Source organism: Taudactylus pleione, unplaced genomic scaffold (genome assembly GCF_031769625.1).
Source record: "Taudactylus pleione unplaced genomic scaffold, aTauple2 ptg000113l, whole genome shotgun sequence".
NCBI classification, from domain to species: Eukaryota; Metazoa; Chordata; class Amphibia; order Anura; family Myobatrachidae; genus Taudactylus; species Taudactylus pleione.
The window spans coordinates 12,969,607-12,995,140 of NW_028284515.1; the positions used below are offsets into that span (position 1 = coordinate 12,969,607).

At 42.2% G+C, this 25,534-nt stretch overlaps 1 protein-coding gene across 2 annotated transcripts in view; it reads left to right on the plus strand.

Annotated features, from left to right (window-relative positions):
- The first annotated feature begins 890 nt into the window (after nucleotides 1-890).
- Nucleotides 891-25,534, plus strand: part of JAG2 (jagged canonical Notch ligand 2) — a 90,444-nt gene continuing 65,800 nt past the window's right edge. Inside the window, exons 1-2 of one of the 2 annotated variants that reach the window (XM_088471249.1) lie at nucleotides 891-1,105; nucleotides 1,932-2,255. In XM_088471249.1, the coding sequence (XP_088327375.1) occupies nucleotides 989-1,105; nucleotides 1,932-2,255 (441 nt within the window). In that variant the 5' untranslated portion in view covers nucleotides 891-988. The remainder of the gene's footprint in view (nucleotides 1,106-1,931; nucleotides 2,256-25,534) is intronic. The other variant, XM_088471250.1, reaches the window with a different exon arrangement.

Sequence of the window (25,534 nt, forward strand, 5' to 3'; positions counted from 1 at the left end):
GGCGTTCCTTCAGGAACACCTCCGTTTGACCAAAGCCTACAAAACGGGGCGAGCTGTCGTTCAACATCAACAGCCGCCCCGTTTGTAGCGAGCCCCGGAGCGAGTGAATTTCCCACTCGCTCCGGGGCTCGCGCACGCGGTGCGTGCGCACTGCCCAGCCATCGGCCCGCTTGCAAGCGGGTCTGAATCAGGCCCTAAATCAACGTTTCCGGGCCTCACAGGGCCCCGTCATCAGGACTGAGGAGATGTAATTATAGAAACCATGAAACACCCAGATTTTTTACCTGATGACGGGCCCTGTGAGGCCCGAAAAAGTTGACTTATCATTTATAAAATTACATTTTGGATATTTTCATAAATCCCTGCAGTGTCGTGTTTCTTATTTGGACACTAGTCTTCATGGGATGGATACATACAAATCTTGCAGTCACTTCGCAGGTGGATAAACAATTGGGTTACGTGAATGTCGGATTTTTGTGTTTATATATATATCTGTTATAGAAAATATATATATATATATATATATTATATATATATATATATATATATATATATATATGTACATATCCTTCCATCCAGAGCTAAATATATCTGATAGCTATCGATATATCTATATAGAGACAGGCAGATATCTAGCTAATATACAGCAGTCATGTGGGTAAATAGCATTGTGTGTATGATTGTATGATGTATCCATAACAATTGCTGCTGGAGGTGCGCGCACGCACTCACACTCACACTGACACACACCACCTGCAGCCACACAGTCGGCCTCCAGGGCCACGCCCATCGCTCCCCGCCTCCTCATGAATATGAATGACGCAGAGCCGCTGGCGAGTGGCTGACGCGTCTGTCAGTCAGGCAGCTCACATGCTGGTTAGCCTGGGCTGGGAGAGCTGGGAGAGTGATGTGAGAGTTGGCTGGGGAGCTTCCCTGACATCCATCCCATGTATCTGCGCTGCTGCTAGCCGCCTGATGCCTTCACTCCATGGCTGCTCGCCTGCCATTCCCCGCGGCAGCCCTGAGCTCGCTGCTGGCCATGCTGGATAAACCGGGCTGCCCTCTGACCGCGGTGCTCCTCATCCTAATAACTTTCTGCGTCCAGGTAAGGCTACCCCTTTCTCCTAGGCTAACGGTCTGTACCCCGCTGCCGGGTGCCCCCCACAGCCACCACCTGAGCACCACCCCTGACCCTATCTGTGGTTAGCCTGCACCCTAACAACCCTTTTTTTTTTTTTATCTAATTTTTTTTTTATATTAGCTATGATATAGATTAAAAAATACATTATACATAATATATTATGTGTGTGGGCATATACAGAGATTTAGCTGCATGCCTAGCGAGATCTGTTTATCAATGACTATAACTTCTATGACAAGCTGGGGATCCACACATATATATATAAACTATGTATTATTCTATCCATCTATCTTTCTATCTAGCCAGCAAAAATATGTTCGTGCACTGTGCATCCTTAGGTCCCTATATGAAACTGTGTTGACTAAAGTTTTTGTTTTTTAAATTAAAGGGTGAACTGCATTCCTGTTCTGTACATGTATGTGGTGTGCACCTTTCATTATATATATATATATATATATATATATATATATATATATATATATATTTTCTCTGCATAGACCGGGGTGTGCAATTGTCTAGGGACTGAAGAGCTGCTATTTTGTGCTCTATATTAGTATAATACTCCCTCTCATGCTGTAAGTGATGCCTGTCATAGATCAATGTGGTGCAGTTGTGTTCCTGCTGCATTTCCCTCATGCAATCAATACATGTTAGTGACCGGCAGCAATTATTCTGCATTTGTCCTGCTGAATGGGGGGGGGGGGGATGTGAAACATGTTCCACACACCCCCCCCGGGCAGCTCCCAGGGCACCGTAGTGATGTCTCCCCCGTTTGATGTGTTATATTTAGGCTTCCCAGTCCACGGGTTATTTCGAGCTGCAGCTGAACTCACTGAAGAATGTCAACGGAGAATTGTTGAGCGGAGAATGCTGCGATGATGTGAAGAGCTCCCAGAACCAGGACTGCAGCAAGGATGAGTGTGACACCTATCTCCGAGTGTGCCTCAAGGAGTTTCGGGCCAAGATTGCCCCCACTGGGCCGTGCAGCTACGGCTCTGGACATACTTCGGTTCTCGGTGGAAATACTATTTATTTGAACAAATTAAACCAACAGGGTAAAAACAGCCCTGGAGAAAACGGGAGGATTGTTATCCCTTTCCAGTTTGCCTGGCCGGTAGGTGACAATTTTGTTTACTTGAATCATTTAATTGTTTTGTTCTGATTATTGTATGGATGGGTGCTTATCTCAGTATCTTCTCTAGAGGGCAGTGTAATAATTGCCCCTGTGGTATATTGATGCCCTACATGGTTTATCAATTTTTCTCATTATTGCTGACAATATGTGGATTATATTTAAGAAGTAAAGGGCGGTTTTCGGCTTTGTTTAAGAATATTCTGCAGCAGTTTCTCCGTTCCTCTGTACCAGTGTGGTTTCCAGGCATTGCGGCTTCATTCAGCTAAGCTTGGGTCTTTATGTTCTGATGAGAACCAGTCTTTTTATTTATTTTTTTGTGTTCCCCTCCCTAATAAAAAGTTGTCGGTCTTCCCCCTTCCCTCTGTTTTAGTATAATTACACGCTAGTAGTGAATTTGCACTGGAAGGGAATTGTTGCATTCAGTTTACCTTAGTTTGCATGGCTACCGTACCTGGGTGTCTTGTTGTAAACGGTTTGCACAGGGTGCAGCATTGAGTATACATGCTGAGTTGTTAGTCAGATACTCTGCTAGTAACCTTGGCTAAGGACGTTTGTTTTCCCCTCTCTTTCGCTAGATCTGTTTATAAGGCTGTCTTGAGAATTGTAGATGATTATGACTTTAGTGTGTAATTGTATATCACTAAGATATGCACTGGTACCTTATCAAGTATCAGTGTGCCATTGTTCTGGGACCCCAAAAGAAGGGTTCCCAAAATGTTTGATAGCCTATCTGATGATTTGGGTTCCCCACTTGGGGTGTATCACAGATGAGCTTATTAAGAATAGACAATGTTTTGTGTTTCTTTCAGCTTTGTGCATGGGCTACCTCTGACTTGACTGAGCAAATTTTTCATGTGCTTTATCATTTTGTAATAAGATTATTAAATCTGCAAATGCGAGAACTAGCTGGCGGTTTTAATGGTTGGAACGTGTTTATTGGTGAATCATGGGGTGAGGCTGACTGTACTATTTGCTTACCTGGGGAATCTGATATTCCAGACAGACAGAACGCAGCCTGGAGAGAGGCCGGCTCTGTGCTGGAGACTCCTCCGGGGAACGCTTTCTCACCTTAGGGGTGTGCTGCGCAGTTGGCTTTCAGCCAGCGTGAGGCTTTGATACGGGTGGAGGATGGGAGGATTATGACATTAACACATTACGTGTATGTTTAAACACCCCTTGCAGCTTATTGTTATTCAGTCCTATGTCTGGGCTGAGCAGAACATCTTCCAGGGCTGTGTATGAGTGTAATCTGCATTTTTGACTCCCTATTTTTCTTTCTTACCAACAGATTGCAAAACTGGGACAAAAAGAGGGTGTAGGAGACTTAACTTTGATAACTAAAATTGATGCCCTCAACAGTAGTTATGTTTGCAAGAGTATTGTGAGAATGTGTACCTGCAGATAGAATTTTTTTTTTTTTTTTTTGTTGTGATATTTTTTTTAATTATTTATTTTTTTTAGATCAAGACAAATTTAGTTTTACTATATTTAAAAACTTGTTCTTTGCGGTCAACGGGCCCTATTACCATACACAGAAATGCCCAGTCTCCTCTAACTGTGAGAAACCCAATCCAAGTGTGAGTCTGAGGCATGTCAGTAGTACTGACTCTGTGGGAGATTAAAGTGTATTAAACACACGGGCTTCACCAGTGGCTCATATAACTGGCCTTTCACCCCTCCTCCTCCTCAATTCTTCGCGTGCCCCCCCTTCACACACACACACACACACCCCTTCCTCTTTGACGGAGACAGGTGTACGCCACTGCAGATGAAATACATGCTGCAGACCTATACCTCCTTTACCAAAATCCACAGGTCTAAATTGACTGACTTGTGTTTATGAAATATTGTCTTTTCGTGTAACCTGTGTTCCCCTTACACTGTGACACTGAGCTTTGGGTTTTGAATCCTACATGGCATATTAGAACATAACATTTTGAAGTATGTTGGTGTCACTGCACAGTTAATGTGCTTTCATTTATCATGCTTTTAAATGTCATTTGGAGAGTTTGTATAGCTGCAGGCCAGGCATGTTGTCAGGTAATCTTGTGCAGCTTTCTTTTATAGTTTTCATTAAACCGTTTGAATTTGTGGATTGGGGGGATAAAATATATAATACAGTAAGTTGTGCTATTTTAGGAGGTGTCCTCCTGGAACAGGTTTACGAAAACTTGTTTTAAAGAATTCAAAAAACCAAATAATGCATTGAAAGTTATATATTTTTTTTTCCTATGGTGGAAGTCTGATTCTCTATTTATTGTTATTTATTGTAGTAGTAATAATAATACATTATAATAAAAATATTTTTAATTTAAAAGACCAATGACCTGCATAACTGCATTTTAACAAGGTTATTACTTATGAAACCTCACCTGTTTAAAACTTTGTGATATCTTGACCCGAACTTACACAACTAATAATTCTGCAGTATGGTATGTACACTACTCTTTTAGATTCCTGCCATAAAAGACTATGGTTGCTGCTAGATCCTATGTGGAGAAAGGACCTCTGTAACTTTGCAGTCATGTGAACGCTGCAGGAGGGGCAGATCGCTCCTGTGTTACCATCCATGTGGGCATAGAGGGGGAATACATTTTTGTGGCGAGCCACCGTGTCCGAAGTGTAGCAAGCCCGCAGGGGAGACTTTTGGCCCAACCCCTTATCATCCTTGCCCCTCCCCCTTTGATGACTGGTCACGTGGGTGTGACGTCACAGGTCCCTTGGAGCTGTGTAATCTAGACCTAACCAAAAGACTACCTGTGGTTCTCTAATTGCTTTGCAGAACTAGAAGTCCCAGCATTCCCTGACTGAATTTAGCTTGCATTACACAACGATGCAGCCACAGGTTTCCGGCCTCTAGGCTCAGGCATGACAGTTTTATGGGTTTTATGTATTTTTTGGTGCTTTGGACCATTCTGATAGAAGTAATGTAATATCTCCTACTGTATCTGCTCATTTCCCTGATGAGCTGTTTAATGGGCTTTGAAGCTAACTTGAATACTGAAAGTGCATTTAGAAATGGAATGCATGATTCGCTTATAGCATAGGTCTTCAAACTTGGCCCTCCAGCTGCTGTGGAACTACACATCCCAGCATGCACTACCACCTTCTTGATATAACAGCATGCTAAAACTATGGCAGTGCATGCTGGGATGTGTAGTTCCACAGCAGCTGGAGGGCCAAGTTTGAAGACCCCTGGCTTATAGCATTAGCTGGGCTTTGTTTTCACCAAGAGGTAGATTTGATTTTGTATTTAAAGATTAACGTGCTATTCGGCATACTGTAGATGGGAAAATTTGAACATGTATCAAACAAGGTGCAGCTCAAGCTGTAGCATAGGCAGGAGTGACCAGGCTGTAATGTCTCGGGCATCAACCTTATACAGTATGTTAATAGAATTAAGGTGTGATGTCTAAGATAGAGGTTCCCGAACTCTGTCCCTAACCATCCAGGTTTTAAGGATATCCATGCTTTACCACAGGTGACTTAATTAGTACCACAGTCAATTTGATTTAACAAATTGTGCTCACCATGGATATCTCTAAAACCTGAACTGTTGGTGTGCCTTGAGGATCGTGTTTGGGAACGGCATGCAATCGGGAAGCCGGCGGACGTAAGGCCGACAGCCGGCTTCCCGACTGCTCTATCCCGGCGAGGGTTAAATGACAGGCGTCTAATTCTAGATGCCTGTCATTTTACCGACGCCGGGAGACCGCGCCCGGCATCCCGATCGAAGTGATGCCGGGCGCCGCTGCGGACGGCTGTGCGCCCGGGGGTGGAGAGACTGTTAGGTTTAGGGCTCCCGGGGGTGACTTTAGGGTTAGGCACCCCTAAGGTAGGGTTAGTCACTGGGGGGGACTTGGGGTTAGGCACCCCCCCGGGGGACTTAGGTTTAGACAGTGGGGAAGGGGGAGGTTAGGGTTAGGCACCCCTAAGGAGGGTTAGGTTAGTTGATACTTACCTGGAGACTATCAGGATTTTCAGCCGTGTCGGCCTGCCGCTGTCGGGATTTGTATCCGGCGGTAATTCGTATGTATTCCTTGGGAACCTCTGGTCTAAGCTTTATCTACATAATATATCTGTTCCACTGATCCCTTCTGACGATTGTAAATGTGACAGACTTGTTATGGGGGGTTAACAGCAGAATGTATTCACAAATGTAGTCAGAGTATGTAGATTAAACAGTTCAATTAATACCACTCACCAAGTACATGCATTGATAGGTTGCGTTCACACCTGTTATGTACAGGCAGCAGTTGCATCCAGGTTAGTGTATGTGAATCCCTACATCAGTACATTTTTCTAATTTCTTTGCCTTGGGGCACAGACTATGCTTCACCTTCTTAGTAACCTGTATTTTAGCATGTTTTATTGTCTCTGTTCTCCAGCGAAGTTGTGACTGTGCATTAGGGCAGCACAGACGGTGTAATGGTTAGCGTTACTGCCTCACAGCACTGAGGTCATGGGTTCGATTCCCACCCCGGCCCTACCTGTGTGGAGTTTGTATATTCTCCCTGTGCTTGCGTGGGTTTCCTCCGGGTGCTCCGGTTTCCTCCCACATTCCAAAAATATACTGGTAGGTTCATCGGCTCCCAACACAAATTACCCCTAGTGTGTGCGCATGTGATAGGGAATATAGATTGTAAGCTCCACTGGGGCAGGGACTGATGTGAATGGCCAAATATTCTCTGTAAAGCGCTGCGGAATATGTGTGCGCTATATAAATAACTGGTAATAAATAATAATTAGGTCAGTGAGTGGGAGACACTGTCACTATAATGACTTCCAAAATCTTCTGTTCTGCAGCTGAGAAACAGGATTTCAAGGCTAAGTGTCACTCTGTCATACTTGATTCGGAGCTTAAAGACTAGTTCGCTGTTCCTTAGCAACAGGCTATAAGTAACCAATGATATATGCCCTGTGGACAGACGCTTCAGAAACTAAACACCTGTTCAGGTTTCACCTGGGATAAGATTTGTAAGAGTTCTATAAACAAACTTCAATGATCACCCGCCCCACCCCCTTTGTAAATGATAATACAAAATCAATATTATTTTGCTTGACTCTCTGCTTTGGGATATTCTCTCCTCTGGGAAAATGGAATCTGTTAAGAAAGAAGACTTTTTTTTTTCCTGTATTAAGTCACCATCTGTGAACCACTATTGTGGTTTGAAATTCATTTATACAGTGTTATTGATAATGCATTTGCTGTTTAAAAATAGTTTGCAGAAGTTACGTTTTTTTTTGTGAATTTTTTTATTTTTTTTTATTTTATTTTGCTGTGATAAAAATTACTATTGCACTATGGATTTATTTATTTTTTTTTTTTCCTTCATATATTTTATAATATTTTGGTTTTGTTCCAACTGGTAGGTAGCTTATTCCCTGATACCCGATTTTACATCAGTATTTCTACTGATGCATATGCAGAATAATGTCCCATCTACAGCTGAGAAAAAGGTAGTCCGGTGTTCTCAGTCTATAGTGGCTGCTGCAGAATCGATTGTCAGGGTAGCAGTAGAGGTTATTCACCCCCACCCCACAGAACTCCAAAAGAGATCTTGCCAACGCTGCCTTGTAAAGTGGGTGATGCACTTGCCATGCTGTACGTATCCACTAACAAAGTAGGCTTGTATAAACTACCTAAAGTATAATTTCACTTAATTCTTTGCTGCGACAATAAGCCAATGCGATCACCAGCCTACACTTTGTGCCTCAGACTTGACACATCTGGACAATGGAAAAAAAGGGTTATAACCCCTTTAAGTTGTTTGCCAAAAAATTGGGTTGACAGGTTGCTAACCAGAGTAGGTGCCAATGTTAAAAAAAACAAATGCTTCCTGCTGTTCACTCATGTTCACTACACAGGAACTCAAGGGACTTACTAGAGGGTCCTGCATGGTTACTATTGCGTGTCATGCAGTGTTGCTGGCGTTTTCCTAGCACTGGGGGTAATCTGCCAAAGACTGAAATGAACAAGACTTTTTTTTTTCCTCTTTGCATTGATCAGTGAAATCACCAGGTAATTTTATGAATGATCTGCATGAGGCATTGAATTAGTAGAGTGCATTTCCATGAAAATCTATTCAGCTCACACAATGGCTTTTCATTAAAATCACATTTTATCCACTAATATAACCAGCGAATGATAATATACTGTATTGTCACATTACAGATCAGGCCAGTACACACTAGACAGGATGCCAGCATCAGCAAGTGTGTACACGCTTGCTGATGCCGGCAGCGATATGGGGGGGTGGGGGGGGGGGGCAATTTGGCAGTATGGCATCGCTAGCTACATCCTCACATCTTTCTGCAATTACTAAAGACCTGAGGATGCGATGGACAACCCGCAGGAGCACACATCGTGATAGTGGGTACACACTACACGATTTGTTGTTCCGATGCGTGGGAAACTGCCAAATCGCTCAAAATATCATCTAGTGTGTACCCACCTTAAGTGTGCAGGTTCTAGCCATACTGCAGGACTGTTCAAAACTAAGCCATGTTGTGTTCATTCTGGCACTCTGCACCTGTCACAACCCGTGCAGTTCCTCATTCCTGCCTGGGGTGTTGCTCTCTGCTCTGGTGCTTCTAGCACACTCTGGTCTGTATCTCAGCAGGTTGTTGCATTAGCTGAGTGCTAGAAGCACAGGGGCAGAGAGCGACACACCAGGCAGGAAAGAGGAACTGTATGGTTTGTGACAGGTGCTAGAATGAACACTATTCATGCAGCAGAAAAGCCCAGCATAGAGGGCAATGATATATGTTGCATTGGATAAATTGTGTGTGCCATTTTGAGAGTAGTAGAGAACACACTTGTATGAAAACTTATTTTTACATAGGCAGGGTGTAGACAGAGTACAGCACAATATACAGTTTAATGATAATTTGAAGGTATTTTGAATTTCAGGGCCAGTATTAATCCTTTGCTGGTATACTGGAATGTATTTTGTATAAATGTAAACATTTTAGCCACAGTTGAGATGTACTGATATTGGATAATAATGGCTAAGAACCCAGCCTGTGGTGGATGCACAGAGGATAATGCTTTCTATTTGACATCTTTTAAAAATTGTACCTACAGGCTACATACAAAGGCAGCCATTTTGTAAACACTAGGTATAAGTAACATCCCTACGAAATGAGGGCGGAGTGACCAGGACATTAGACTTCCAGTGCTTCTTAGTGGTCTCAACAGGAACGATCTAAACCAGGGGTCTTCAACCTTTTTGATATAACAGCATGCTAAAACTATGGCAGTGCATACTGGGATGTGTAGTTCCACAGCAGCTGGAGGGCCAAGGTTGAAGACCCCTGATCTAAACCATGGTTGTAAATGAAAGCAGGCTGCTGATTGAGTGTTGCTATTCCTCCAATCAGCTGCTGGCTTTCATTCACTCCTGCAGAGACCCCAGCAGTGCAGAAGGTGTTTGGCTAAGGTTGGCTGTGTGAAAGTTCGGGAACCCTGTTAAATGAGCAGCATAGAATAATCTACGATCATATGGGTCGGCTGATTGACCATGTGGTCACGCAAGCCGGCTGTTACAGTTACATCATAGAGGTCATTAAATCTCCGTCAGCTGACGGATATCCTGGTCTCTTCCCTACATTTTGGTAAGGGTTCTTTGCTGATAAAATCTTAGTTTAAGTAACTCTAAAACTATTACAAATATCTTTCCCTCACTTATGTCTCTATATTCCAGTCCACAGTCCTCACTTAGTCAAGTGCATAAATATTGGGACATTGACAGAATTTTCATATTTTGGCCTCTATTCACCACCACAATGGCTTTGAAATTAAACAAACAAGATGTGCTTTAACTGCAGACTTTCAGATTTAATTTGAGGGTAATTACATCCAAATCAGGTGAACGGTGTAGGAATTACAATGGTTTCTATATGTGCCTCCCACTTTTTAAGGGGCCAAAAGTAATGGGACTATCAACTCAAAAGCTATTTCATGGACAGGTGTGGGCTATTCCCTCGTTATTTCATTATCAATTAAGCAGGTAAAAGATCTGGAGTTGATTCTAGGTGTGACATTTGTATTTGGAATCAGTTGCTGTCGACTCTCAATATGAGATCCAAAGAGCTGTCACTATCAATGAAGCAAGCCATCATTAGGCTGAAAAATCAAAACAAACCCATCAGAGATAGCAAAAACATTAGGTGTGGCCAAATCAACTGTTGGAACATTCTTAAAAAAAAAGAACGCATCGGAGAGCTCAGCAACACCAAAAGACCCGGAAGACCACGGAAAACTGTGGTGGATGACAGAAGAATTATTATTACCCTGGTGAAGAAAAACCCCTTCACAACAGTTGGCCAAATCAAGAACACTCTCCAGGAGGTAGATGTATATGTGTCAAAGTCAACAATCAAGAGAAGACTTCACAAGAGTGAATATAGAGGGTTCACCACAAGATGTAAACCATTGGTGAGCCACAAAAACAGGAAGGCCAGATTAGAGTTTGCCAAACAACATCTAAAAAAGCCATTACAGTTCTGGAACAACATCCTATGGACAGATGAGACAAAGATCAACTTGTACCAGAGTGATGGGAAGAGAAGAGTATGGAGAAGGAAAGGAACTGCTCATGATCCAAAACATACCACCTCATCAGTGAAGCATGGTGGTGGTAGTGTCATGGCATGGGCATATATGGCTGCCAATGGAACTGGTTCCCTTGTATTTATTGATGATGTGACTTCTGACAAAAGCAGCAGAATGAATTCTGAAGTCTTTCGGGCAATATTATATGCTCCTATTCAGTCACATGCTTCAGAACTCATTGGATGGCGCTTCAGTGCAGATGGACAATGACCAGAAACATACTGCAAAAGTAACCAAAGAGTTTTTTAAGGCTAAAAAGTGGAATGTTATGCAATGGCCAAGTCAATCCCCTGACCTGAATCCGATTGAGCATGCATTTCACTTGATGAAGACAAAACTGAAGGGAAAATGCCCCAAGAACAAGCAGGAACTGAAGACCTTTGCAGTAGATGCCTGGCAGAGCATCACCAGGGATGAAACCCAGCGTCTGGTGATGTCTATGCGTTCCAGACTTCAGGCTGTAATTGCCTGCAAAGGATTTGCAACAAAGTATTAAAAAGCGAAAGTTAGATTTAGGATTATTTAGTTTGTCCCATTACTTTTGGCCCCTTAAAAAGTGGGAGGCACATATAGAAACCGTTGTAATTCCTACACCGTTCACCTGATTTGGATGTAATTACCCTCAAATTAAATCTGAAAGTCTGCAGTTAAAGCACATCTTGTCTGTTTCATTTCAAAGCCGTTGTGGTGGTGAATAGAGGCCAAAATATGAAAATTCTGTCAATGTCCCAATATATATGCACCTGACTGTAAGTATTTATGTTCTAGCCCAAAACCCCACTCTAGTATATGCCAGCCCAGAGCCCCTTATATTACTTACCCCTCTTGGTCTGAGTACAAAGTTTGTCTGTCATTTGCTGCTGCTGTCTCTGCCATGTCGGCATCCTTTCACATGCGCCTCTGCACTCAGTCACCTGTAATGTGGGCCACGCTACCGCTCACGGAGCTCCAGAAGAATCCTACTAGAGGCCCAAGTCTGGTGAGGGGGGCAGTCTGTAGGCTGGTCGGGTCCTAGGGATATCCATGCTTGAGCACAGGTGGCTTCATTTATTACCTCAGCCAGTTTGCTTTACCCACCTTTGCTGAAGCAGATCTATTCCTAATGTATGGACCGTAAGTGAGCCATGAGGACCTGGGGTCTGATTCAGAGATGGACGCAATGGTGATTTTTATCCGGATCGGGTGATTGTTTGCCGTTGCGCACATGTATAAGCCACACTGTGCACGCATATCGATTACGCATACACAGAGGACCCATTCGCAAAGTGAGTGACAGGTATTCGGCATTTTGGGGAGGTAATAGGGGTTGGTTCGAAAATCGCAGGTGTGTCTTATCGTTTAAAACACCATTACATGGGCGTGCATAAATTAGCAATTGCTCTACGTAGCATGAGAGCTCTGTGTGCCAGGAGAGCCGCTGTATTTGAGGCAGGTCAGACCTGCCGTAAGGCCGGCATTGCTGGTCTATGTGCATCGATGTTACCGATATTTACGCTGGTAATCAACGATGTACGTAGATGAGAATGCAGCATTGGGCATCCCTATGCTCTGGTAAGCTTTGGAGCTATTTGCATATTTTCGCAGTGACGTTCCGTGCCAAATCCGCCCTGGGTTTGGAAAACACTGTTCTCGGGTGATAAGTACAGGCCAATAAGTGTTCGGCTGTAGGTGGCCGCTGCACATTAATGAGGCATGTCTGTTAAATCCATGTTTACCACTTATCTGAAATTCCCATTTGACATGTTGCCCCCCCCCCCCCAGTAATGTTATCACCCTCCCCCTTATTACATTGATTACTGGTTCCCTATTACTGCTACTATTGTGACACCAACATACTATTAGAACATAATACACATGTACGTTGTTGGCCTTGCCTAGCTGATCACTGTTTACAAACATAGTTAAAAGAGGTTGAGTCTCCCATATCCAAAATGCTTGGGACCAGGGGTATTTTGGATATCTGAATATTCCGTATTTTGGAATAATTGCATATCATAATGAAATATCTTGGAAATGGGACCCAAATATACACACATAATGCATTTGTGTGTTATATTATCACCTTATACACAGCCTGCAGGTCATTTTATACAATATTTTCAATAATTTTATGGCTCAAGCAAAGTTTTTGTGTACAGAAATAAAATTAATTTATGTTTCATATACACCTTATACACACAGCCTGAAGGTGATTTTATACAATATTTTGTAATAATTTGTGCCTTAGACAAAGTACGTGTACATTGAACCATCAAAAATCAAAGGTTTAATTAGCTCAGTCATGGCAAAAATATTCCGTATTTCGGAATATTTGGATATGGGAGACTCAACCTGTACTATCTTAAAAATATATTTGACATTTCCGAAGATCCCGGCATAGTCCATGGTGATCCAGATAAACTGGTGCTTGATGCAAACCTTGATGATCATTTGAGATGGATTATTTATTTATTTATTTTTTTAATTCTATATGGGAATTGTGATAAACTCCACTATTCAGTGTAAACTTGTTTTAATTTTAAAACATTCGCTACCTCTGATTGGTACTACTCAAGTTATGGCGATACGGAATAGGCAAATATTTAGCAAAGGAATTAAACGTTATGACAAATTTTCAATAGAAAAGTGTTTTGTAATAAAATAGAGGTGGGAATTATAAACTTGGTGCAAGCAGCAATATTTCTCGTTAGTAGCAAATGTGGGGTGTTGTATTGCCATTGTCGGCAATGTCACTGGTTCCTTGTTGTAGATGTGCCACCTTTTCATGGTAGTGGTTTATTCATCAAGATGACCTTACTGGCTGAGGGCAATGAGTACATTTTAAAGTAATAGGCATCTTTTTAAAGAGCCTTCTTCCCAAAAAAATAAATATATATTTTAAAACTGCAGCCCATTCACAATCCAAAGGATGAGCAGTTTATGAAGTTTTTATTTGGAGATGAAAATATATGGTACTGTAAATATCTCCTAATACAGGGGTCAGGGAACTTTTTTACCTTTTTACCCCCCAAAATATATTTAGATACACCGACGTTACCCCCTTGATTTGAAAGGAAGGAAATCATATAGTAGTGCCCTGATGTACTGCCCCCTGTAGTAGTGCCCCCATATAGTGCTCCTGTAGTTCCGCTTGTACAAAACCACTTGCTCCTGCATCCACCGCCGTCCTGTCCGCCCGGCTGCTCCTCGGAACTATGGGAGAGATGTCATGACGTCTCTCCCATAATGCGCATGGAGAGAGCCCGAAGCTGGAGTTCAGAAGAGAACTCCAGCCTCCGGCTAACTGGGCGCTGCAGGGAAGGAGCCGGGCGCCCGCTGGTAATAATATCTCAGCGGGCGTCTGGCTTAGATCCTCCCTGTGGCACAGCCGGGCATGCATATGAATCATTCTATAATATAATATAATATGATTCCTGTCCGTCCATTACCCCCAGGTATTTCATTTTTACCCCATGTGGGGTAATTTACCCCTGTTCCCTGACCACTGTTCTAATAGAAGATGAACATTTTATCATGGTCCTAAAAGTTTCAGACAAGCTGTTTAAAATGATCCCGAATCTTGTTGAGGTGTGTTTTTTTTTTTTTTTGCTTTGCATTTTCTGATTTATGTGTTGGTGGTAGAATGCATCCACACAAATTACTGTTATTAACCTAAAATATATTATATGGATATTTAAGTCCATTGAAGCCCAAGGTGACTTCTAATACCTGTAAGAATTTACAGTAGCTGGACCAGCATTGTTGCGGTGCAGTGTTCTTTAGAAAACTTGTGATCTAAAGACCTCAGCATGATATAGAATTTTATGTAAACTGTGTTTATTGGGGAAATAGCAAATACATAACAGACTTACATGGTGTAGAAAGTATAACATCAAAAAGTACAGCCATGTGCAAAATTTCTGACTCTGCTTTGGGACCCTCTTGTTGCGATGTTTTGTATGACACAGACCCCCCCCCCCCCCCCCGTGTCTGTTGATGAAGTGAGGTGTATTTATTTATTAAGTATCTTATATAGTGCAGCATATTCTGTTGCGCTTTACAATTGGAAACAACATTATTAGAACAAAACTGGGTAGTAACACACAGATATAAAGGTAAGACGGCCCTGCTCGCAAGCTTACAATCTATAGGAAACCATTGTCAATTTGTCAGATGACCTATCATTTTTAACCCCTGTGGTAGTCCTATAAGGTATCATTAGAGATGTGACAGGTATTTGTTAGGTTTATGTTCCCCTTATCTTAATTACACACACAGGAGACCTCCTGAGAGCACAAATGCCATTTTGCTGTCCAGTTTTCAGAAGTCTCAGTATTGAGTAGTCCCATGTCTGTTTGCGGATAGTAGGTTCAGGATAAACCTGATTTAGGAGATTCCATCTACTGATTGTCTATTGTTCTGCATGAGCTATGTAATTTATTTCTTATGATTGATGTGGTTACATTTATAATGCAGACAGGCAAAGACCCATCTCTAGAGTTAAGAACTCCTCATGCCTTTTTTAGTTTAAAAACAAAATAAATTAAACCTGACTGGTATGTGTGGTTGTACATTCTAAGTTAAAAAGAGAGTCTATTCCTTTACCAAAATGGTCCCTTCTAGAGATGTGTCCTCATACCCTATTGCCGCAGTCACACCGAACAGCCCCCCACGACACGCCAGGTCCTGTGCAACTCTACTTGCGATGTGCATCTTTTTTTGGCCCACAAAATGCGACGTAGTTGCGATGCGACGCAGAGGCATCAGGGACTGTTTGATATACAACACTTTTCTATCGGTGTACAAAGAACTGATACGACCGCAGGTTTTTTTTTCGCCACCAAGTTCCTTTATGGTTCGAATTTCTCCAATTTTCCCCCTAAGTCAGCAGAATGGGGAATTACCCTGATACAGGCTAGATGTATGAGCCCCAGGTAGCTGATGATAGTTTGGTGGTGCGCCCATTAAAAAGTCCCTGCGGAGGGGATTCATACAATATCCCGACAGTCGGGATGCCAGTGCTTAGAATGCACGTGCCTCAATCCTGACACCTGTCAGAATCCCGGTGTCGGCATCCCAACTGTGAGCACTGCGGTTAGGGGGAGTGTTAGGGTTAGACACTAGGGGGAGGGATAGGGTTAGACACTAATGGGGGAGGTTTGGGTGCGGGGAGGGGGAGGTTGGGTTTGAACACCAGGGGAGAGGGGTTGGGTTAGGGTACTGACTGACAAGTGTCCCCGATGCTAACACTGTCGGCATTCTGACTGCCGGGAACCCAAGTGCAGGCGTCCCATACCCATTCCCTGGGGAAAACACTGTATATTATAATTAGGGTTTGTGTTGTATTAATGTTAAAGGCATTCACATATTGTACTTGTTAAGTAATTTTTTTTTTCGTACACTAATTAAAGTCCTGTGTAATGTTTACTTGTATGTGAATTGCTTTAGCAATGTTCAAGTGCAGTCTCCTTCCACATTAGCTTGTGTTTTAAAGGGTCAATTAAAATGCAATGGTCCTTGAAAGCTTTTATAGACCTTTTTTAATGTTTAGTGAAAGGTTTTGCTTTTCTATGAGGAGCACGAATGAGTGCACAGGAGCTATGTTCTCACAAGTTTAATTATGTACTACCTCGAAGATGCTGTAGATGTCTGGTTTATTCTCATTTTGTCATCTCAAATGTAAATATTTAAGCATACACTACACAATAGTGGCATTGATATTTATTACAAGTCTAGCTATAAGAACTCTGTTACTATATGACTGCTCAGCAAAGGGGTTATTTCACATCTCTAGGTGCAATCAATCCTTGAATGTAGAGGCAGACGGAAGGATGTTCCAAACCAATGGTTCCAATGTTCTGTAGTGGAAATTGATGGAAAGATCACAGGTGATGGTATAGTTTTCCACCCAAATGATGTGTGAATAAATGGAAATAAAATAATGTAATACCCTTTGAATCAATAGAGAAACCCCTCACCTCTTTTTTAATGATGCAACGAAGCAAGTTGCAATTTATCTAGTATGTATTTCTCAGAATGCTCCTCCAATGACAAGGGTTATGTGAAGAAAGTCTAAAGTCATTATCTCAGATAAAGAATGTATTCGTACATGCACAATAGAATCTGAAATAACATGTACTTAAACTACAATATCCTGAATAACAGTTGGGTACCCTACCATATGATGCTAGAAAGACAGCTTGGTAATAAAGTTTCCAGTTCCAGATAACTGGAGCCAGTGGACCAAGTAACCTGGTCAGCAGCCAATGTGTTTTCCTGGAAACCTCTTTCGACGCATTTTCGAAAAACAATATATCTTTAAAAAGGCTAATTGTTGAAACGCGGAGAAGGGCCCGAGACTGCACATCCTGAAAATAGTGATGCCCTGTGGTGGCTCAGCTGGGCTGGTTTGGGGGTGTCCTATGCTCTGGATTTCAACCCCAGTATTTTAGGGACCTACCCTTAGAGGTTACCTGGACGTGGTGGGTAGGCCCATAACCTTGGCCATGATTATGCTAAAACCTCTATTTATTGCAAAATGTATTATACTGTATATAATTAGTAATGTTGGAGTTGTGCACTTGTACTTTTTCTTATTGTTGAAATGCGTCAAGTTAATTGGTTTTGGAGCGCTTCAGTTAGGTGTCAAATTCACTTTTAGCTCATGTTGCAGATCTATCTTTAAAGGTTCAAACAAATGGGTCAAACACTAGTAGAAAGCTTGAACGCTGTAGTTTTCTAGTGTTTGTACTATTGAAAAGACTGGTTTGTGATACGATATAAACATGTGATAGGCTAAACATAGGGATATGTAAACACATGGTTCAAAGAGAATAGGTCTGTGATACATGTACGAAGTGTGTCTTATTCATACTGTATGATTTGGAATACACCATTTTTACTTGTCCTAAGTGGGTGCTGCTCTCATAGATAAAAGCAGTCTAATCCTATTTTGGATGTTACTTATCAAATATACTTTATATATTTTTTAAACTTTTAGAATTTAATACCAAACCAGTTTTTAGTTACTGTATAATAAAATAAATGTTGGTAGAATAAGAGGTTATTTGCTGATGCGGTTTAGGATGCTGATGTCATTCTAGAATAGCTTGTGGAAAACATTACAGAAATAATATGCTTTGCTTCACCCGGAAATAAAGTTAAATTATGCAGAATGTTATACATAATCACTTGTGAAGTGTTTTTAATGCAAAAGGGATATATTCTTGTTTTTCCCAGCTGTGGAACCTAAAATATTGCACTTTTGTGAAAGTAGAGCATGTATAAAACTGAGACATACAAAGTAGAAATATTAAATTCAGACATGTAACCAAAAGGTGTAAGGATGGTCCTGCTCATGGTTCCGCTTACAGCTGAGAAAAGCAGAGAGAGCGGCACTGTGGAGATTGGGCCAGTTCGGGAGTGCATTCGTGTGGGTAGTATAGTTGAGTGGTAGCTCTAATAAAGAAATGGGCTTTCAGAGAGCTTTTAAAGAATTAGTCTGATTCTGGGCTCAATCCTATTTGGTGCGAGTTGAGTCCTGCAAGCAGTTCTCAGCGTACTCGCACTGCGAATTACATTTGCAATCCAATTTCAAACTCATGGTTTTTTTTTTTTTGAGTTAATTTTAAAAAATTTTTTTTTATATATTTTTTTAATTTTTTAATTTTTTTTTTTTTGTGCTCACTCCATTGAGCAAGTGAAAAGGTAGGGAAAATCTTAAAGGGGGGTATCCACTTAGTGATTTTTGTGAACGATAACGATCGTTTGCAAAAAATGTCTAAAACCACCAGCGATGCACGTGCCCGCTGGTTGTTTAGACGACTATGATCTCTCCAACATGCTGGTCAACCTGACAATATCGTCAGGTTCAGCATGTTTCCAGATGATTGATTGACCCTGCACTGAACGTCTGCTCGTTCAGTGCAGGCTCATCACACAGTTGACAAACGACTGCGCGATTACAATGTCATAATCGTGCAGTCGTTTTCAGATCTTTTAGTGGATAACCCCCCTTTAGGTAAACATGTTGGGACACAGTGCAGAACCTTTGTTACACTCCTCCCAATGAGTATTCACACACTTGGAGGGGTTTCATATACAAAATGCATAATTTGGCCAATAAATGCTTGTCCGCTTTCAGGTGAATTTCTCTAAAAGGTCAATGATGGGTTAAATGACACAGGACAGGTATGTGGAGGTATAAATGATGCGGCACAGGTATATTGAGGTGTTTTGTTGAATGAAAGGAGGTTTTTGAACTTGCAGATGAGTTAAGGTGCGTATCCACTAGCAGATTGTGGAACGACAGTACAATTACAACATTGTAATTGTACAGTCGTTCCTCTTCCCCTGCAGTGCCTACAATGAACGATATGTAGTTCAGTGCAGGCACCCTCCCTCATCCCTGAACATGGTCAATCTGGCGTTATCGGTAGATAGATAGAGCAGCATGTACAGGCGATGATCGATGTCGAAAACTACCAGCGGGAGCGCACATTGCTGGTCATTTTTGAAATTTTCATGCCCGATTCATGCACAATTAACTAGCGATTTACCAATATCGTTATCGTTCAATTGCTCATTTTAATCGGCAAGTGGATACACTGCTTTAGAAGAGTTATTACAACTTTTTACAAATTTGTATAAAAACATTGAAAAATCACTTTACAGACCTCCTCTCTGTACTCCAAAATGCTGAAAAGACTTTAATTTGCTGAAAAACACTTGTTTGCAATCATTTTAGACATTTGATACTTTACTAGAGTTTTTATATTTCATATGGCCACTGACTGTCTTCTATACGACCCTGCTATCTCAGTTGCCAATTTTTTGGGGTCTAGAATGGTTCCCCCACTTTTGCTCGCACTTCTTCCAGGGCGCATTTTGTAGAAAAGTTGTACCCCCTGCCACGACTACCATGAATTGGCATTTCTGATTGGATCTCTCAATTTCTGGTGCATGCATTCGTGCGATGTAGGCGTGTTTAACGAAACAAACTCTTCATCTTGTACCTAATAGGATTGAACCCTTTTTGTGTAAAGGCATTCACTGAATGGTTAGTGGTGCAGAAGAAATCTTGTGGGCGCAAGTGGTTACCTGAGGCCAAGCACCGTGTAGTGGGAATCTGTATGAAATACCGCCGGCCGATTCCTGGCAGCGCCTGGCCAACCAAAGCAGAGTTCCCAGCAGCGGAAGCCCGACAGCGCTGGAAATCCCAATCGTCGATAGGTAAGTACTGACTAACCGAACCCTCCTTAGAGGTCCCTAACCTCCCCAACCCCTCCCCTTTCCCCGCTGCCTAATCCTGACCCTCCCAGGGGGTGCCTAACCCTAACAATCCTTCCCCCCCTAGCCTAATCCTGACCCTCCCGGGGGGTTCCTAACCCTAACCATCCTTCCCCCTAGCCTAACCCTGACCCTCCCGGGCGGTTGCCTAACCCTAAGTCCCCCCCGGGTGCCCTAAACCTAACCCTCCTCCCCCGCGGCTGTCCGCTCGCGGCGCCCAGCATCCCTTCGATCGGGATGCCGGTCTCCCGGCGTCTGGGTAATTTCAGACGTCTACGTCTAGACGCCCGGCATTTCAACCTCGCCGGGATATGACAGTCAGGAAGCCGGCTGCCGCTATTAAGCGGCAGCCGGCTTCCCGATTGTATACCGTGTAGGGGTACTTCTGAGAGACAGTATCTTGAGCTATCTGAAGAGTGGTGTTGATGGACTTGTAGGCAAGGGTGAGTAGTTTTTATTTGGATGCTGCAGGACATGGGGAGCCAATATAGTGATTTGCTGATAAGTGACAGGAGAGGAAGATCAGCCATCTTGCAGCATTACAGATGGACTGAAGCACAGGGATAGATGGGTCAGGGTATTATCTGATAGCAGAAGGTCACAGTAGTGAAAGTGGGAAATAATGATGGTGTATAGGAGTTGAGGTAGCATCTTGGGTAAGAAAGGGGCATATTCTAACAATATTTGGAGGGCGGAAGCAAACTGGCTGGGGAAGATACTGGATGTAAAGAATAAAGCAGAGTTAAGTGTGACACAAAGGCCTAAACTGCATTTTGCCCTTGTTAGATTTGCTGTTATACACAGTTACTGACATGCAGTGGTTGTGAATAAGTTGTGAAAGTATTAGTTCTACTGTTCATTTAATGTAGCCTGGTTGTGTCTGGAAGCTGTTTTCCAAGTGTTTTTGGGTCAGTCATGTGGTCATGTTCCTTAAGTCGTTCAAACAACAGATTTGTGACATGTAAGATGAGCTCTAATATCATAAGTAAACCCCTGTGCACTATACAGTGATGGTAAGCAGATCAGCTGCAAGAAAGCTCTGATTCCCTTAATGTACATTGTCTGCTACTAATGCTATGCTGGCTTGTCTCCCAGTACTCCTGAAAGCTCTGACTACACCATTCCATCTACTTGCAAGTGCTACCCGTCCCATGCAGTTTTCACTCAGCTCTGCGGGGAACTTAAATATTTCAGTAGTGTTTTCTCATCCATGGAGACGGGTACTTTATTGCCTTGTCAGGTGAAATGGATGGAAGGCTGCTTCTCGGCATAGTACTAATACTCTTTTGTAATGTACATGTAACACCTTTTTTTTTTTTTTTTAAGAAAAAAAAGTTTTATAGATTTGGGACAATACAAATGAGCCATGTACCATGACCTAAATCTGCTAAAGTAGCTAACTTGTTCAAACTAGTATCTTCAGATTATTCTTGCACCAAAACTAGGATTCATCACAATTTTAAAGGGTTGCTTTATGAATATCGGGCTCCATGGTGACTCGAAAATATTTCCAGACCTGTGGGTCATAAAAGCAAAGCGACAGTCTTGCGCATACGTAACTGGGAGCTGGTCATTGCCACTGCCAGTAATCAAAGTCGCCAGCAGCAAGCTTCTTAGAGCATTGGTACTGTTCTCCGATGTTCTGCCATCACCATGCTACTCATCGGTATGAGCAAGCTGTACTTAAGTGCTGGTGATGGCTGTGAGTGGCAGCTGGTTACCTGCAAGCTGAAATATGAATAAATGTGTCAAGGTTTTTTCCTTTATTTGGTCTTTTGGCTACTGGATACCGCAGTATAAATCGTTTTGGCTAATTTGTAAGTGGTACTTATATATGCTGCTTCCAAACACAGCATTTCTTTTGTCCTACAGGGATGATCCAATTTAACATCTCTTGGTGTAAGACGGGAATCTTTTGGCGATTCAACCAAAGAAATGATCCTATAAGGTTTAGGAGGCCGTTCTCAGTTTTAGCTCCAGTCTGGCTCTCGTGAGGGACTCTCGCATCCAAATTTTGTTTACAGCTCCTCATTTTTTCGGTTGACTTTGAAATTGACGCCTTTATACTCGGGCTGTTACTGTGTCCGCCATCTCCAGCATTCTATCACATCCCAGCCTTCTGGAGCCAGATGTAGCTGTTGTCCTGTATGTTTGCATGTGGTACGTACACTTTAAATGCACAGAAGTGCTTTGCAGCCTGCGAGTGTTTATAGGCCTGCTTTTGGAGAGGAGCCGCTCTGGCTTGCACGCTCTAATTCCGAGTTATTTATAGGACACTGCAGTGGGAAACAGATTCTAGATCCTTTCACGTACACTGTATTCTTTATCCAAATGTCACTGAACACATGCTGATCAATCACTTTTTAGTCTGACATTTTTTTTTTTCTCCTTAACTGAATTCTGTGCATGTGACCCTTAATATTACCACTTTCAGTACATCATCACATTTTTGTGATAAGTTGTATCTTGTTCTGGTAGTTGTGAAACTCGTCTTCTAATTCTCACAGGAATAAAACGCTGGCTGCAAGTTAATTTAAGGTCAAGTAGCTGAGCCAATCAAAACTTCAATATCTCTAAGTTCATGCAGGCATCTAGCAGGATAATGCTGTTCTAAAGGCTCTACAAGAGCACACCAGCTGTTGTGGAATGAAATATCCCAGCATGCCCTGCTACAGTTTTAGAATGCTCTTGCATAACTGTGGCAGGGCATGCTGAGATCTTTAGTTCCACAGCAGCCGGGAGTGCAGCTCTTTGCCTACCCCTGCTCTGCCAACAGCCAACTGATTCATGGAAGCAAATGGGAAATAATTAGACAGTGGATTTGTTGTCAATGTTCCATTATGTCCATATACTGTATCAGATTTCAAGGACCGTAGTCCCTGTTTTCTCAATGTTGAACAGCACAGTACAATCCCTCTTTTTCTGTAAAAGGCTATTTATTGAAACAGAGTGTTTTAAATTTACCAAGATCACACTACCAAGCAAACATGAAATGCCCATATTGGTGCAGATAAATACATTAACTATGTGAAGTCTGCTCCTGGGAATCTTGTTTAAAAAATTAGTGACAACCTGTGGTTGCTGTAACCTTGTTCAGCATAATGGGCTTGATTGTTTTAATTGGCTGCCCCGACTCTAAGATTGGCCACTGAGACATGTCCTGTCCATTTGGAAACCATATTAAGTGCTTACAAACTACTGACCGTTGTAGAGAGATGTGCGCTCCTGTATGGCCGCCTAAGTGTATGTCTTTACCAGCGGATTTTGAGTGTGAGTTATTGGTGGGTTTTAAGGAGTAGCCAAGTTTATAGCATACATAGGATGGTGGTATTTTGTGGCGTGAAGAATCCATTTCCTAGCAAGCAGGAATCTAACTGCTGCACCTTTTGAGCAAATAACTTAATTGGGTAATGTTTTCTATTGAATTGGCAGGCCGCACTCTTAGGATTATTGAATATGACTATTGAGGAATCCCACACGATGCTGTTGTATTGTGTACTCATGACTATGGTACCCTCTAGACCAGAGACTCCAAAACTCTGTCCTCAAGGCACCCTAACGGTGCAGGTTTTAAGGATATCCATGGTTGAGCACAGATGGCTAAATCAAAAGACTGAGGTACTCATTAAGTCACCTGTGCCCAAGCATGGTTATCCATAAAACCTGGACCGTTGGAGAGCCTTGAAGCTCGTGTTTGGGAACTTCTGCCCTAGACAGATTAATGGCATGGGGTGTTTGCTAATTCATGTTTACGTTTTTAATCTTTATTCCTTATTTTTACTCGCTTTTGTTTTCTTATGGAAAATCTTAAAGGCTACAAAAACATGTCTCTGACATCATCAGCCAGTATTCTACATTTGGTAACGTGTTAGTGCGCCAGAATCTAGTGCGTGTACCTGTATATACCATGTCAACTGTCTCAATTTAGGCAAAAGTGCTGTGTGATCGCTGATTATTTTTTGGTTTATAATTTTCCCCACTTATAAAAGTAAAGCAGGAGAGTGGTTAGGTCACAGACCCCACTTGTAGCATATACTCCCCAGTGACTGTTTACAGAACTCTGAGACTAATTAAGTGCTCGTTCTGTATTAACTCGCTGACCCTATTCCTCCCACCCTTTTTCATTTAGAGATGTGCAAATAACCAAAGATTTGATGTGAAGCAAGCAAAGCGACCCTGGATGTATGACATGAAAGCGTCATTTTCTTTCTAAAGGTTGCCAGGAATAAGCAATGTTATTTGATACTGGTGGGATCCAACTACACTGGAGACTGCAAGCTGTTAGAAACTGGAGCGAGGAAACGCATACCAGTAGGAATGACAGTCTAACCTTGAGACAGTGATTCTACAATGCCTTGTATTCTCTGCACAGTGATGTTGCTTCCTCACTGGCCTGTCATTATTACACTTTTATGTGTTCCATGTCGGCAGTGTAATCCTGCTGAGTATCTTTATGAAGCAATCCCTTTAAGGATGACCTAGTAAATCTACATGAACTGTTCTGGCAACCATGCAGATCTTACAACTTGACTGCCCATGCAAATAAGATTCATTGATTTTTAGGTCTAGATTTACTGTACTAAGCAGCCACCAATTCTCAATGTGTATTTTGCATTTTAATATTCTTGCTGTTATGGTAAAAAAATGGCTGGCTGCACCAATACGGTGTCTTACGTTTTCTACTGCGCTGTCCTGTATATTGCTTCACCAATTGTGGTATGGGTCAGTAAATACCATTTGTGATGGCATTTAAGTGTGTGTGTGTGTGTGTGTGTGTATATGGATGTGTGTCCATGATTTACAGTGGTAGCGCTGTGTGTGTGTGTTTGATTTCCCTTTCGTGGAGTACAATTGCTCCTCGTAATATTTTTAAGGGGCATTTAATTCCAAAAACAATTGGTGCATGATATCGTCCTTATGGTGTACGGTAGTGTCTGCATTCCAACGCTCTGCATAAAAGCTTTATAATATGTTTTATATCTATTAAAGAACATAATACTAGTCTCCTAATATATTTCAATGTCAGATGCTCAGTATGCTGAAATCCGCAAAATCTGTCCGCAATCCCACATGCATCTGACTCCGAGTCATGCTCAAAGGCTCTTCTGCAGAGTTGGGAGCAAATAAAAGGCGTAATTTGCTTTTGTAACAAACCATGTACTTACTGTGCCACCATAGCTCTTCCTGCTTCTTATTAAGGTGAAGCAGGAAGCAATAATGACCATATGTATTAACATCTTGGTCACCGGAGTGGGGCAGAGAACTTACCCTCCAGTGATCCCTGCAAGACCCACAGTGCATGAGCCTAGATGCCGGTTCCACTGCGCATGCGCAGGATCTTGTGTGCAGCCTGGGACGACCTCAGAAGCTGCCC